This window comes from Emys orbicularis, chromosome 4, assembly GCF_028017835.1.
Source record: "Emys orbicularis isolate rEmyOrb1 chromosome 4, rEmyOrb1.hap1, whole genome shotgun sequence".
NCBI lineage: Eukaryota > Metazoa > Chordata > Testudines > Emydidae > Emys > Emys orbicularis.
The window spans coordinates 128,310,793-128,326,286 of record NC_088686.1 but is presented as its reverse complement, the minus strand read 5'-3'; the positions used below and the strand labels follow the sequence as shown (position 1 = coordinate 128,326,286).

The 15,494-nt window shown below is 46.3% G+C and overlaps 1 protein-coding gene across 4 annotated transcripts in view; it reads left to right on the top strand.

Moving 5' to 3' along the window:
* Positions 1-15,494, top strand: part of KDM5B (lysine demethylase 5B) — a 188,952-nt gene that overhangs the window by 96,344 nt on the left and 77,114 nt on the right. For all 4 annotated transcript variants that reach the window (XM_065403804.1, XM_065403805.1, XM_065403803.1 and 1 more), the window contains one exon: positions 6,532-6,713. In XM_065403804.1, the coding sequence (XP_065259876.1) occupies positions 6,532-6,713 (182 nt within the window). The remainder of the gene's footprint in view (positions 1-6,531; positions 6,714-15,494) is intronic.

The following is a 15,494-nucleotide window of genomic DNA, read 5'->3' as shown; positions in this document are numbered from 1 at the left end:
CTTGAAGGTATGAAAGAGCAGAGCATCCAACCAAGCCTCGGTTCCTTTCACTGCTTTAAGTTGTGAGATAGAGCTGGTTGGCCATGTCCCGTCTTGTCCACTCACATATTAGTTTATCTGTAAATAGATTAGTTTGTGGTAGTTAGGTTATATCACCGTTTACTTGTTAGGTTTTTAGTTTAATCGTGTTGTTTTGTTTTGTTTTTCCCAGTGTCTGCTCAAAATTCCTGAGGGTTTTAAACTTTGTCATTTGCTATGAGCCTTAATGAAACTTCCTCTAATAGTCTTTATTGTGTGGGTGAAGGAAATGTTAGGGAAAATGTAAGGATTGGGATTGGAAGTCCCTTACCAGGCTTGATCCAAAGAATCATAGAAGATTAGGATTGGAAGAGACCTCAGGAGGTCATCTAGTCCAACCCCCTGCTCAAAGCAAGACCAACCCCAACTAAATCATCCCAGCCAGGGCTTTGTCAAGACGGGCCTTAAAAATCTCTAAGGAGGGAGATTCCACCACCTCCCTAGATAACCCATTCCAGTGCTTCACCACTCTCCTAGTGAAATAGTTTTTCCTAATATCCAACCTTAGACCTTTCCCACTGCCGCTTGAGACCATTTCTCCTTGTTCTGTCATCTGCCACCACTGAGAACAGCCTAGCTCCATCCTCTTTGGAACTCCCGTTCAGGTATCATGGAATCATAGAATGTCAGGGTTAGAAGGGACCTCAGGAGGTCATCTAGTCCAAACCCCTGCTCAAAGCAGGACCAATCCCCAGATAGATTTTTTTCCCCCAGATCCCTAAATGGCCCCCTCAAGGATTGAACTCACAACCCTGGGTTTAGCAGGCCAATGCTCAAACCACTGAGCTATCCCTCCCCCTAGTTGGAGGTAGTTGAAGGCTGCTATCAAATCCCCCCTCACTATTGGCCATTATCTTTGAAAATTTGTGGCAATTGGGGGAAGTCCCGGACGATTCGAAAAAAGGCAAATATAGTGCCCATATTTAAAAAAGGAGGACGACAATCCGGGGAACTACAGACCCATCAGCCTCACCTCAGATCCCGGAAAAATCATGGAGCAGGTCCTCAAGGAATCCATTTTGAATCACTTGGAGAGGAAGGTGATCAGGAACAGTCAACATGGATTCACCAAGGGCAAGTCATGCCTGACCAACCTGATTGCCTTCTATGATGAGATAACTGTAATATGCAAGGTCTTGGAAAAAATTTTGAAGGAGAAAGTAGTTAAGGACCTTGAGGTCAATGGCAATTGGGAAAAATTACAACATGGTTTTACGAAAGGCAGATCGTGCCAAACCAACCTGATCTCCTTCTTTGAGAAAGTAACAGATTTTTTAGATAAAGGAAATGCGGTGGATCTAATATACCTCGATTTCAGTAAAGCGTTTGATACGGTACCGCATGAGGAATTATTGGTTAAATTGGAAAAGATGGGGATCGATATGAAAATCCAGAGGTGGATAAAGAACTGGTTAAAGGGGAGACTGCAGCGGGTTGTACTGAAAGGTGAACTGTCAGGTTGAAGGGAGGTTACCAGTGGAGTTCCTCAAGGTTCGGTTTTGGGTCCGATTTTATTTAATCTATTTATTACTGACCTCGGAACCGAATGTAGAAGTGGGCTGATAAAGTTTGCGGATGACACAAAGTTGGGAGGTATTGCCAATTTGGAGAAGGATCGGGATATCCTGCAGGGAGACTTGGATGACCTTGTAAACTGGAGTAATAGTAATAGGATGAAATTTAATAGTGAGAAGTGTAAGGTGATGCATTTAGGGATGACTAACAAGAATTTTAGTTATAAGCTGGGGACGCATTGGTTGGAAGTAACGGAGGAGGAGAAGGACCTCGGAGTCCTGGTTGATCGCAGGATGACTACGAGTCGGCAATGTGACGTGGCTGTGAAAAAAGCTAATGCGGTCTTGGGATGCATTAGGCGAGGTATTTCTAGTAGGGATAAGGAGGTGCTGCTTCCGTTATACAAGGCACTGGTGAGACCTCATTTGGAGTACTGTGTGCAGTTCTGGTCTCCCATGTTTAAAAAGGATGAACTCAAACTGGAACGGGTACAGAGAAGGGCCACTAGGATGATCCGAGAAATGGAAAACCTGTCGTATGAAAGGAGGCTCGAGGAGCTCGGTTTGTTTATCCTAACCAAAAGAAGGCTGAGGGGGGATATGATTGCTCTCCTTAAATATATCAGAGGGGTAAATACCAGGGAGGGAGAGAAATTATTTCAGCTCAGTACTAATGTGGACACGAGAACAAATGGATATAAACTGGCCATCGGGAAGTTTAGGCTTGAAATTAGACGACGGTTTCTAACCGTCAGAGGGGTGAAGTTCTGGAACAGCCTTCCGAGGGAAACAGTGGGGGCGAAAGACCTCTCTGGCTTTAAGATTAAGCTTGATAAGTTTTTATGGAGGGGATGGTTTGATGGGATAACGTGATTTTAGTCAATAGGTCAATAACGTGCCATCGCTGGTAATTAGCATCAATGGTCAATGCGGGTCTGGCTGGAGAATCTTGCCCGCATGCTCGGGGTTCTGCTGATCGCCATATTTGGGGTCGGGAAGGAATTTTCCTCCAGGGTAGATTGGCAGAGACCCTGGAGGTTTTTCGCCTTCCTCTGCAGCTTTGGGCAGGGGTCGCTTGCTGGAGGATTCTCTGCGACTTGAAGTCTTTAAATCATGATTTGGGGACTTCAACAGCTGAGTCAAGGGAGAGAATTATTCCAGGAGTGGGTGGGTCAGCTTTTGTGGCCTGCATCATGCGGGAGGTCAGACTAGATGATCATAATGGTCCCTTCTGACCTTAAAGTCTATGAGTCTAACTGGCTCTGTGGATATGGGGAAAGCGGTGGATGTGATATATGTTGACTTTAGCAAAGCTTTTGATACAGTCTCCCACAGTATTCTTGCCAGCAAGTTAAAAAAGTATGGATTGGATGAATGGACTATAAGGTGGATAGAAAGCTGGCTATTGTCGCGCTCATCAGGTAGTGATCAACGGCTCGATGTCTGGTTGGCAGCCGGTATCAAGTGGAGTGCCCTAGGGGTTGGTCCTGGGGCCAGTTTTGTTCAACATCTTTATTAATGATCCGGATGATGGGACTAATTGCACCCTCAGCAAGTTCGCAGATGACACTAAGCTGGGGGGAGAGGTAGATACGATGGAGGGTAGGGAAAGGGTCCAGAGTGACCTAGACAAATTGGAGGATTGGGCCAAAAGAAATCTGATGAGGTTCAACAAGGACAAGTGCAGAGTTCTGCACTTAGGAAGGAAGAATTCCATGCATGGCTACAAGGTGGGGACCGACTGGCTAAGCAGCAGTTCTGCAGAAAAGGACCTGGTGATTACAGAGGACGAGAAGTTGAATATGAGTCAACAGTGTGCCCTTGTTACCAAGAAGGCTAATTGCATATTGGGCTGTATTAGTAGGAGCATTGCCAGCAGATTGAGAGAAGTGATTATTCCCCTCTATTTGGCACTGCTGAGGCCACACCTGGAGTATTGTGTCCAGTTTTGGTCCCCCACTATAGAAGGGATGTGGACAAGTTGGAGAGAGTCCAGTGGAGGGCAGTGAAAATGATTAGGGGGCTGGGGTTATTTAGTCTGCAGAAGCTTATGCCCAAATAAATAACTTTTTTATCCACGAAAGCTTATGCCCAAATAAATAGAAGAGTGTGTGTGTGTGGGGGGGGGGGGGATTTGATAGCAGCGTTCAATTACCTGAAGGGGAGTTCCAAAGAGGATGGACCTAGGCTGTTCTCAGTGGTGGCAGATGACAGAACAAGAAGCAATGATCTCAAGTTGCAGTGGGGAAGGTCTAAGGTTGGATATTAGGAAAAACTATTTCACTAGGAGACAAGTATCGGGGGTAGCCGTGTTAGTCTGTATCTACAAAAACCACAAGGAGTCGGTGGTACCTTAAAGACTAACAGATTTATTTGGGCATAAGCTTTCGTGGGTAAAAAATCAGAAGAAGTGGTTTTTTATCCACGAAAGCTTATGCCCAAATAAATCAGTTAGTCTTTAAGGTGCCACCGGACTCTTCGTTATTTTCACTAGGAGAGTGGTGAAGCCCTGGAATGGGTTATCTAGGGAGGTGGTGGAATCTCCATCCGTAGAGGTTTTTAAGGCCCTGCTTTACAAAGCCTTGGCTGGGATGATTTAGTTGGTGTTGGTCCTGGTTTGAGCAGGGGATTGGACTAGATGATCTCCTGAGGTCTCTTCCAACTGTAATATTCTTTGATTCTATGATGCATCAGATGAGGTATTTCCAGTAGCAATAGGGAAGTGTCATTACCATTATACAAGGCACTGGTGAGACCTCATCTGGAATACTGTGTACAGTTCTGGTCTCCCATGTTTAAGAAAGATAAATTCAAAATGGAACAGGTACAGAGAAGGGTTCCTAGGATGATCAGAGGAATGGAGAAACTACTTTATGAGAAGAGACTTAGGGGCTTGGCTTGTTTAGCCTAACAAAACAAAGGATATGGGGAATTATGATTGTTCTCTATAAATACATATGAGGGATAAACACCAGGGAGGGAGGGAGAGGAGTTATTTAAGTTAAGGGCCAATGTTGGCAGAAGGACAAATGGATATAAACTGACCATTATTAAGTTTAGGTTTGAAATTGGACAAAGGTTTCTAACCATCGGGGGAGTGAAGTTCTGGAATAGCCTTCCAGGGGGAGAAGTGGGGGCAAAAAAACACCAACTTGTTTCAAGACTGTCCTTGATAAATTTAGTATGATTGAGATTGCCTACAGTGGCACATGGCCAAGACATGACTGCTATTGGCAAATATCTCCAATGGTTGCAGATGGAAACTAGAGGAAGAGGGCTCTGAGTTACTACAGAGAATTATTTCCCAGCTGTCTGTGTAGTGGGTCTTGCCTATATGCGCATGTATATATAACTGATTGCCATATTTGAGGTTGGGAAGGAATTTTCCCCCTGATCAGATTGGCAGAGACCTTGGGGTTTTTTTGCTTTCCTCTGCAATGTGGGGCATGGGTCAGTTGCTGGTTTGCACTAGAGTGAATGGTGGATTCTCTGTAACTTGAAGTCTTTAAATCAAGATTTGAGGACTTCAGTAGATGAGTCAGAGGTTATGAGCTTATTACAGGAGTGGGTGATTCAGGTTCTGTGCCCACAATGTGCAGGTCAGACTAGATGATCATGATGATCCCTTCTGTTCTTGAAGTCTGAGTGTGTGAACACAGTGCAATCTTTCTCCAATGGAAATGACAATTCCTAATATTCTTGATTACTCTTGATCTTTGAAAACTTCAGGTCTTTCAGTTAATTCCCCCTTATGCAGCAGCCTACTCCTTTTGGAATCTCACTGTTGTATTAACAGGATTTTCAAACCATTGGTTTTTTGTTTCTTGTTGCATTTGTCCCCGAAAACAGCATTTTTTATCGCTATTACATTTCTCACATAATGTGATTGAGTTGCAAGCACTTATGGCAGGGTATAGTCTACGATTTCCCACAAAGTCTAGATTATTCTCCGACTGTACCCTAAATTCCTTCCTAAGGTGCTGTCTGATTTTCGTTTAAATCAATTGATACATTTACCAGTATCCTTTGTGAAACACAGTCAACCAAGGGTAAAGCTGCAGTGCACACATTAGATATCCTTATGGGTCTGGCCCTTTTATTTGAAAGGATAAAATCATTTAGATCATCCCCAAAGCTGTTTTTTTTTTTTTTTTTTCCCCCCCCATTGCTGAAAGATCTAAGGGTCTCGGGCAGTTGCAACCCAGAGAATTTCTAGATGGGTGTCAGGTTGTATAAAGTTATGATACGGTCAATTTACAGCTCCCTGGGAACATTAGAGCACATTCAACCAAGGCACAGGCAGCCTCTTTTAGAGGTGTTCCTTTAATTGCTATTTGTAGGACTGCCACCTGGGGTAATGAATGTACCTTCACAAAACATTACTCTGCTGTGGAGGCAGCATGTCCAGATGCTCGATTTTGACAAGGATGTATTAAAATCCCTGTTTAATGAGACTTGCATATTTCCCACCCCCTCTTTTATGGATACTGTTTGGGAGACACCAGACATGGAACACACATAGACAAGCACTCAAAGAAGAAATGGAAGTTACTTACTTGTTTGTTCAGTAACTGGACTTCTTTGGATGTGTGTCTATATGTGTTCCATAACATACCCTCATTTCCCCACAACTGCTGAGTCTAATACTTGGATTGGGTAGTGGTGAAGGAACCGAGGGTAGTTGGTTGCTCCACACCCTTTATATCCTCAAGCAGGGGAGGGCTTGATGCTATGCAGGGAGCAGGTGCAATCAATGGACATTGCTGGCCAAAGCCTTCCAAACTCCAGTGCATATGCATCAGACTTGGAACACATATAGATAACACATCTCGAAGAACTTCAGTTACTGAACAGGTAAGTTACTTCAATTTTTGTTGTTTACTTGATGTGGCTTAGACCAGTGACTTTTTTTTTTTTTTTTTTTCTGTTCCACTTTTAGGAATATCTTGATAGTGGCTGGAATTTGAACAACATGCCTGTGATGGAGCAATCTGTACTTGCTCACATCACTGCAGATATATGTGGAATGAAATTGCCCTGGCTTTATGTAGGAATGTGCTTTTCTTCATTTTGCTGGCATATTGAGGACCACTGGAGCTATTCCATTAACTATCTGCACTGGTGAGTTTTGGGGAGAAGGGGGAAATAACCCCAAAGCCCCACTGATTTGTAGGGACTAAGTCCAGGTTGTAAGTGCATAGATTTTTAAGGCTGAAGGAACTCTTATGGTAATCTAATCTCACCTCCCGCATAATACGTACCATAGAATTTCACCCAGTGAAATCTTGCATCTCACACAATAAATTGTGGTTGAGCTAGAGCCTGTCTTTTAAAGACATCCACTCTTGATGTAAAGACATCCCTTGCTAAGTTGTTGCAAAGGTTGCTTATCCTCAATGTTAAAACGTGTACCTAATTTCCAGTTTAAATATGTCTAGCTGTAATTTACAGCTATTAGATCTTTGTATTATTTTGTCTGATAGATTGAGTTTTGTGCTATCAGAAATCTTCTCTCCACATAAGTAGTTGTTGATTATGATCAAGTCAGCTCTTTAATCAACACAATGTTGAAGGGAGCCATTCTTCTTAGCCACAAAATAGATGAATGTCCTAAGTCTCTTGCTGTGGGGCACATTTTCCACACCTCGACTGCTCCTTCTAGCTCTTACTTGAACCCTTTCCAGTTTTTCAATGTCCTTTTTTAAAAATGTGGACATTACTGGAAATATAATTCCAGTCATGGTCTCACCAGTGCTGCATGCAGAGATAATACCACAGTCCTACTCAGTATTCCTCTGTTGGTACATCCAAGAATTGTATCAGCCCCTCTTAGCCACAGCTTTGCAAAAGGAGCTCATTTTAATTTACAATTATATATACAATTAATATACAATTAACTTCTCTTTTCAGAGAGTCACTGCTTTCCAGAATAGTTCCCCATCCTGACATTAGTGTTTGCTGTCCGAACCCATATTAGGAAATGTAGTTCCAACTGCCTCGCTTCCTTCTGCTTTGCCATGGAGAACATTAGAAACCACTCTGTGTCCTGTCTGCAACTGTAGACATTTTTCTAGCCTTTATTTTAAATAGTTGATGTGTTTAGCTGTGTGTAATCCACTTTAGAGTAATTTGGGGGAGGAGATAATCCCCTTCCTACATGTCATGACCCAGCCTCCACTTCCAGCACCAGAAACCTGTCCTTCCTCAGCCTCGTTCACAGTTCATTGGAGGTGAGGCTTCAGGGTATGAGGAAATGACTTCTAATGATCAAGGGATACCTATAGGAGGTGTTATCACTGAAGCTGCTTCGTCGGATAAAAATATAGACTCCTTGATGGCTTGTCCTCTGGACAAATTTCTGCAATTTCAGAGGCTGCTCAATAGGATGGCCCACACCTTGCAGCTAGAAACTGGAGATTAAGGCCGAAGACAGGATTCTTCTTCTTCCCCCCCCCCCCCCCCCCCAGGAAAGGACTCCTTAACCCAGCCAGAGACATCTGAATAATGCCATCTACTTCACCTGCAGTGTCTAAGAGGGTGGAGATCTCTTGTATTAATTTTGATGGAATATAGGGCTCAGAGAAAGTGTGACCTGAAACACAGTTTCACTGTGACCTGAAACTGCCCAATATTAAATATATGCAGTGTTGTTGTAACCATGTTGGTCTCAGAATGTTAGAGAGACACAGTCATATCTTTTATGGGACCAACTTCTGTTGGTGAGAGAGAGATTTCGAGTTTACACAGAGATCTTCTTGGTTTTAACTCAGCCTACTTATTTTCCATGGCAAACACACCATTAAACATTCTCTTAACCTTTTATTAAAAATACAGAAAAAGAAGGGGAAAAGTTAAAGTATTTGAAATATAAAGTATTAAATAAGGCTTTTATTTTAACCATAATCCAATTCCCTTTTTCTTTAGATGTAGAGTGATTTTTTTATAGGGATTTGACAGTTTCTTAGCTGGTATCAACAATGGTAATAACTGTCCTTTTTGGGAAACAGTGAAAAAGTTTAGCAACAGCAACAATTCTAGCCCATCTTAAGTCCAATCCCTTTTCCTAGAAGACAAAACAAAACAAATGCATGTAAAAGGAGAAAGAAGAGAACAGCAAAGTTAGAAAATGCAGCTTTTATCTCTGGTGTTGACTTTCACTTGCATCCTCACTGCTGGAAAAACACAGGCATAGCACAGTTTTATCAGCCACTCCAACAGCTGGCAAACTTGTACCAGTAGTGGGCAGTTTAGGGTATCACTTTTAGCTGCCTCTTTGGTCACAGGCTCTCAGCGGTGTTGCAAAATATACAGTTTTGGCTGGCTAAGCCAGACTCTTATTAGAAGGAAAAAAGAGGGATAGGAAGAGAACATAAATGATGTGGGCAGAGGACAAAGTCTCACATCCCAGGCGGTGGTCAGGATTTAGCTGAACCCAGTGAAGGTGGCAATGTCACCTGGGTCCCTTGCTCTGGCCTGGTCAGTCGGGACTAGAATAACGCATACCCAGTGGTGTAACAGTGGATCCTAGGGTCTCAGGATATGGTGGAGGTGGCAGCTATCAAGGTAAAGCTCACTCCTGGGTGTTTACACAATGTTTACCATAGTAGCAGCATAACTCAGAAAACATGGTGGACCAGATGTGACATTTGTTTCACTCTCTAGGGCTTCAGATCAAGTGGGACAAGTTCTGTTTTATCCCCTTGTCAGAGAATCTCCTTTAGTCCAGAAAGCCTGCCACTGTGAAATGATGTGGTCAGAAATGAAGGGGCTATCTGTGCAACGGATAGAGGATTTGCACCTGATTTCTCTTTTATCTGCGCAGTTTTGAACTACTTACTATACATAGAGTTCTGGACTGTCTACAGCATCCATAAAGGTTCACCTACATGCTCTATTAGTGTATTACCCCCAAGCACCCTCCTTGTGGTTACTTAAAGGCCTGACCACTCTCTTTCCTTCCATGACATAGCTTGTCATAGAATATCAGGGTTGGAAGGGACCTCAGGAGGTCATCTAGTCCAACCCCCTGCTCAAAGCAGGACCAATTCCCTACTAAATCATACCATGTTCCTCTCTAGGAATTGAGTTTTGCTACTAACAAAACTCATGGAGTTCTGTCCTCCCCCTTTTGAGCCCTTGCAGGGTTAGTCCTTGGATCACCAGTCTAACAAAATGGCCATTCTGATAGCTGTCACATCTGCCAGGAGGGTCAGTGAGTTGCAGTCACTGATGGCTATAACTCCATATGCCTCAGTGCACAAAGACAAGATGGTCCTCTTGTCAGGAACTCAGCTGGCTCCAAGTGCAGTTACCTGGCACCCAATGAGAGCGGCTGAGCTCAATATCTTTCACTAAGTGACTGTGCTGCTTGGACACGAGCCAGCAGATCATCATTCAAGCCTTGTAGCAACAGCAGCACAGTGGCTGTTCAATGCATTCTGTGCCTGCAGCTGCACTGGACCTGCTTCCTGTACTGATTCTTGCTCCAATCTGCAACTGTTCCTGCTCCAGGCCCAGTCTCTACCTTCCTCCAAACCTCCTGGCTCTGACCACTGGCTTCTCTCCTGACCATGACTGCTGCCTGTGGCCACTGACTCCATGACTCCAGTTCCCTCTTCCTGTTCTGCTACAACCTCTAGACCTGACTCCCATTCTGACCATTAGTTTGCACCACCTACACCCCAGTGTGTGACAGTTTGAGCAGCCTGCTAAAATATAAGATGGGACATCACCTCACAGTATGGAGGTACCCAGCAGGAGCCCAACTCACCCTCTCTAATGTTGTCGTAGTCCTATATGATCTATGTAACCAGGTCACCATGCTACATTACCAGAATGCAGTCCTTCAGTCCCAGGTGCAAGCCCAGACTCCTAATCCTTGCATCCTCATCCCATAAGCCCCAGGTGCCCCTAGCCGATAAGTTTGATGGGGATCGTGCCAAATTTTGGGGGTTCTTTAATCAGTGCCATCTTCTGTTTGAGTTATGGCCACAGATGTACGCCAGGGATCGGTTCTGAGTGGGATTAGTAATTAGTCTGCTCATCAGAGAGGCCCTGAAGTGGGTGTCCTGGCTCTTGGAGGGGTCCAGTCCTCTCTTTGAACACTTGAACTTTGTATAGGCAATGGCCGGCATCTTTGATGTCTCTAATTGAGAACATTCTGCAGAAGCTGCTCCCCATGCCCTAAAGCAGGGACCCCGGTCCATTGCTAAGTATTTAGCTGAATTTCAATGTCTGGCCACAGACACCCCACTTTAGGCAGGGGCTCAGTGACTATCAAAGATGAACTAGCACTGGGAAACTTCCATTTAATTTGGGAGACCCAAGAGCTCCATGTCCACCATATGCACACTGTTCTTGATCAGCTTTGCCAAAATCAACTTGACGCAAAACCTGAGAAACACAAATTTGACAAGAATACTAGGGTGTTTCTGGGCCTTGTCATCTCCTAGTGGCACTTGTCAGGGACCCTCGGAAGATGGCTGCTATCGCCAAGTGGAAGGTGCCCTCAAATATATATGGGGTACAGTGGTTCTTTAGGTTTGCAAACTTTTACCATTGATTCATCAAAGGCTTCTCTAACCTAGTCGCTTCTATAACATTGCTCCTCAAAAAGGGGTTCATGTGATCCACTGACACACAGGTGGATTTTGACCACTTGGGAAAAAAAATTCCTTTCTGCCCTCATTTTGACCCATCTAGACCCCACAAAGACCTTCATAGTCCGGACCAATGATAGGCGCAGTCCTCTTGCAGTTCACAGGTCCTCACCAGATGCCCCATCCCTGCACTACCTTCTCTCGGAAACTGACTCCTGCAGAGAGAAATTATGATGTACAGGATGAGGAGCTGCCTTCAGAGAATGGCATCACCTCCTTGAGGGGGCCTGCACTCCTGCCAGGTTGGGACAGATCACAAGAATTTGGAATACCTGCAGACAGCACAATTACTCAACCAATATCAAATTCACTGGGCCCTTTTCCTCTCTTAATTGACCTTACAGTTGTGTAATGTCCAGGGACTAAGAACGAGAAGGCACCTTGTCCTGCAAGGACAAGTAACATGAAGTGGAACAGAAATCTCTCAGGACCATCCTTAAACCCTCCACTTAGTCTATGGGACCATCCAGTGGTCATCTGATGACCACTATGCATTCTCTGCTCCGAGGTGATCTGTTTGTGGTCCCAATCTGCAGGTCTCTAGGAATCACCAGCACCTTCCCCAGATTCAAGGTTTTGCCTGCAACAAGACCACATCTATTGTGGGTATCACCTCTGCATTCCTGAGGGCAGCTCCTGGCTTCAGGTGCTAAGACTATGTCATGACTTACCCATGATGAGTCCTTTATGTCAGTGTAAAACCTGGAACATGATTGCTAGGTACTGCTGGTGGTCAATCCTACAAACAGATGTTCAGTCATGTGACCTTTGCACCTGCACGAAGAAACCACAAGCAAGTCCATTGGACCTCCTTCAACCCCACCCCACATATCCATGTTCATGGTCCAATTTTTCTATGGATTTTTTTGTGAAATTACCGTGCTCTCAAGGTCACTGTTATCCTGACTGGTGGTGGTGGTGGTTCTAACCAAAGATGGCCCATTTGATTCCCTGCTTCACCATTTCATCTGCCTGTGAAAACCACACCAGTCTTCCTGGAGCATGTCTTCTGGTATCAGCATGCTGACATGCATAATTTTTGGATTGAGGTCCTCAATTCATTTCTTTGTTCTGGCAGGAATTTCTCCAACCCTGCACCAAGCCCCTTAGCGCGAATGCTAAGAAAGAATCAGTCAGAACTTGGAGCAATATCTGCTGTTTTTTTGAATTTCCATCGGGATGATTGGCTTCCACTACTGTGTTTGGATGAGTTGGCATACAACTTAACCCATGCTTCCACTCAACAGACTCCCTTCTTTGCGAATTTCAGTTTTCACCCCGGTTTCATCCAGATCTATGTAGTAGTCTCAGCCGGGGTTCGGCCCTCAGCGGGGCTGTGGGGTATCCCACCGCCTCGCTACACAGGGGCTGGGTCAGTGTTTGTAGCAGCCCAGGCCCTAGGTCAGGGCGGGGCAGCAAGCAAATAGTCAGTCAGTAACCCAGGCCTTAAGCAGGGTCTGGGTCAGGGTTTGTAGCAGCCCAGGCCCTAGGTCAGGGCGGGGCAGCAAGCAAATAGTCAGTCAGTAACCCAGGCCTTAAGCAGGGGCTGGGTCAGGGTTTGTAGCAGGTCCCAGCCTCTCTAGGCCAGGGAAAAAAGGGGGGAGTCTGCCACCCAAGGAGTGGGTGGCAGGGGGGACGCAGGCCCTCCCACTCCACTGCGTCCCAGCCCGGGGCCCTAGCGACGGACGTTCGCTGCTGTCAGTGGGGATCCTGGCCGCAACACACTGACATCGGCTCTGGCAGTGCAGCAGCCAGACTGGGGTCGGCTGCCCCCGGGCTACTTCCACACTCCCCCTCGTATGGTACCTGGGCCATCCTAGTGTCGTCGGTGCTCTCCACCAGCATCGGCTCCTCTGGTTAGGTAGCACAAGGTAGGCTCGGTTCCTCCTCGGGGTAGCCGGAACGGGGCAGGCTTGGCCAGTCCTCCTCGGGGTAGCCTGCACGGGGCAGGCTCGGCTCCTCCTCGGGGTAGCCGGCACGGGGCAGGCTCGGCTCCTCCTCGGGGTAGCCGGCACGGGGCAGGCTCGGCTCCTCCTCGGGGTAGCCGGCACGGGGCAGGCTCGGCTCCTCCTCGGGGTAGCCGGCACGGGGCAGGCTCGGCTCCTCCTCGGGGTAGCTGGCACGGGGCAGGCTCGGCTCCTCCTCGGGGTAGCTGGCACGGGGCAGGCTCGGCTCCTCCTCGGGGTAGCTGGCACGGGGCAGGCTCGGCTCCTCCTCGGGGTAGCTGGCGCGGGGCAGGCTCGGCCAGTCCTCCTCAGGGTACCTGGCGAGAGGTAGGCTCGGCAGGCCTGGTAAGTCAGCAGGCCAGTTGCGGCCTGCGGCTGTCTCCCAAGCGGGAGTTCGGCCACAGACGTCTGCTCTCTCCGCCGGCATGTGGTCCACTGAGCTCTGCAGGCGGGCTTTTATACTTCCGGGTCGGGGCCGTGACCTCTGAAGGGCGGGCGCCGGACCCAGTGGCTCCGCCCATGTTGGTAGTAGGGAGGTTTGGCCCTCAGTGGGGCTGTGGGGTATCCCACCGCCTCACTACAACCTACCAGAAGACTCTGTCATCCAAGCAACCATGGTCCTGGTCCTCCAGCTTAAACAAATACACCAGGACCTCAAAGAACACTTACTGGCTGCTAAAGGATCTTATAAGGATGGGGGAGGGATAGCTCAGTGGTTTGAGCATTGGCCTGCTAAATCCAGCTTTGTGAGTTCAATCCTTGAGGGGGCCATTTAGGGATCTGGGGCAAAAATCTGTCTGGGGATTGGTCCTGCTTTGAGCAGGGGGTTGGGCTAGATGACCCCCTGAGGTCCCTTCCATTCCTGATATTCTATGATTCTATGATAAGCTAACCAAAAGAGATGAGCTGCCCCAGCCTTGCTGTAGGGAATAAGCTTTGGCTCTCGACCCAGAACTTGTGAACTGACCACCATTACCTGGGTTCATTTTGGATCATTGAACAAATAAACACAGTGTCCTTCAGCTCCCAGAATCTCTCAAGATTCACCGCATCTTTTGTGTTTCCCTCAAGATGTTCATCGACAGTCTCTTCCCTGACCGGGTAGACCCAACCCCAGTAATAGTCCAGGAAGAAGAAGAATGCAAACTGATTCCAGATTGGTCAGTTAAAGCTCCAGTATCTGATAGACTGGAAGGAGTGTACAGGCCAGAGGAGTGATCTTGGGAGCCAGAAGATAATGTTCACACTCCTGACCTCCTTGAGAAATTTCACCAATGATACCCTGACAAGCCAGGGCTGAGAACCCCATGAGGGAGGGGTACTGTCAGGAGCTCAACTGGCTGCAGGCACAGCCACATGGCAACCCAATGAGCTCGACTGGGAGCAATAAGTTCTCATAGAGTGACTGTGCTCCCTGATTGGACGTCCAGCAGATTATCATTTAAGTCATGTAGCAACAGCAACACAGAGGATGTTCGATGCATTCCATGCCCGCAGCTGGTCCAGACCATTTTCCTGTACCGATCCGTTCTCCAAACCCATGCCTGTTTCTGGTCGAGCCCCAGACTCTTCTCCTAACCCCTGGCTCTGACCAACTTGCTCGTCTCCTGACCACAACTTTGGGTCTGCTCTAACCACTGGCTTGTCTCCCAACCACGACTCCAGTTCCACCTTCTGGCTCTGCTCAGACCAGTATGGCTGACTCCTGTTCTGACCACTAGGTCGCACCACCTACACCCCAGTGTGACACACCTCCGTCCTACCCCAAGTCTGTTTCCATAGTGGTCATAAACTTCCACAGGTTTTCACATAAGCCAATTTATATCCCTGAAAGTGTGGTATGGTTAAAGAAACTAGAAATGGCACTTTCTTAAACAGCATATCTGCTCTCTCTGAGTGTTCAGAATCTTATTTGTTTTGATTAGTGACATTTATCTTTTATTCCTCCTAGCACTTTGGCTATGGGAAAGGGAATTGAATTCCATTCTTCCTCATACATCAACAGGATTAACCAAGTTCCTATTGCAAAAATCTTTATTACCATTTTTTTAACATCCTTTAAAATGTGGACAACTAGAGCTGTACGCAATATTCCAGTATTGGTCACACCTGTGCAATATAGAGATATACCTACTCAAACAACAAGGAGTCCACTTTTTACCGTTGAAAGCTTATGCCCAAATAAATCTGTTAGTCGTTAAGATGCCACCGGACTCCTCGTTGTTTTTGTGGATACAGACTATCACAGCTACCCCTGATACTTGATACCTACTCAGTACTCCCCTGTTTATACAGTC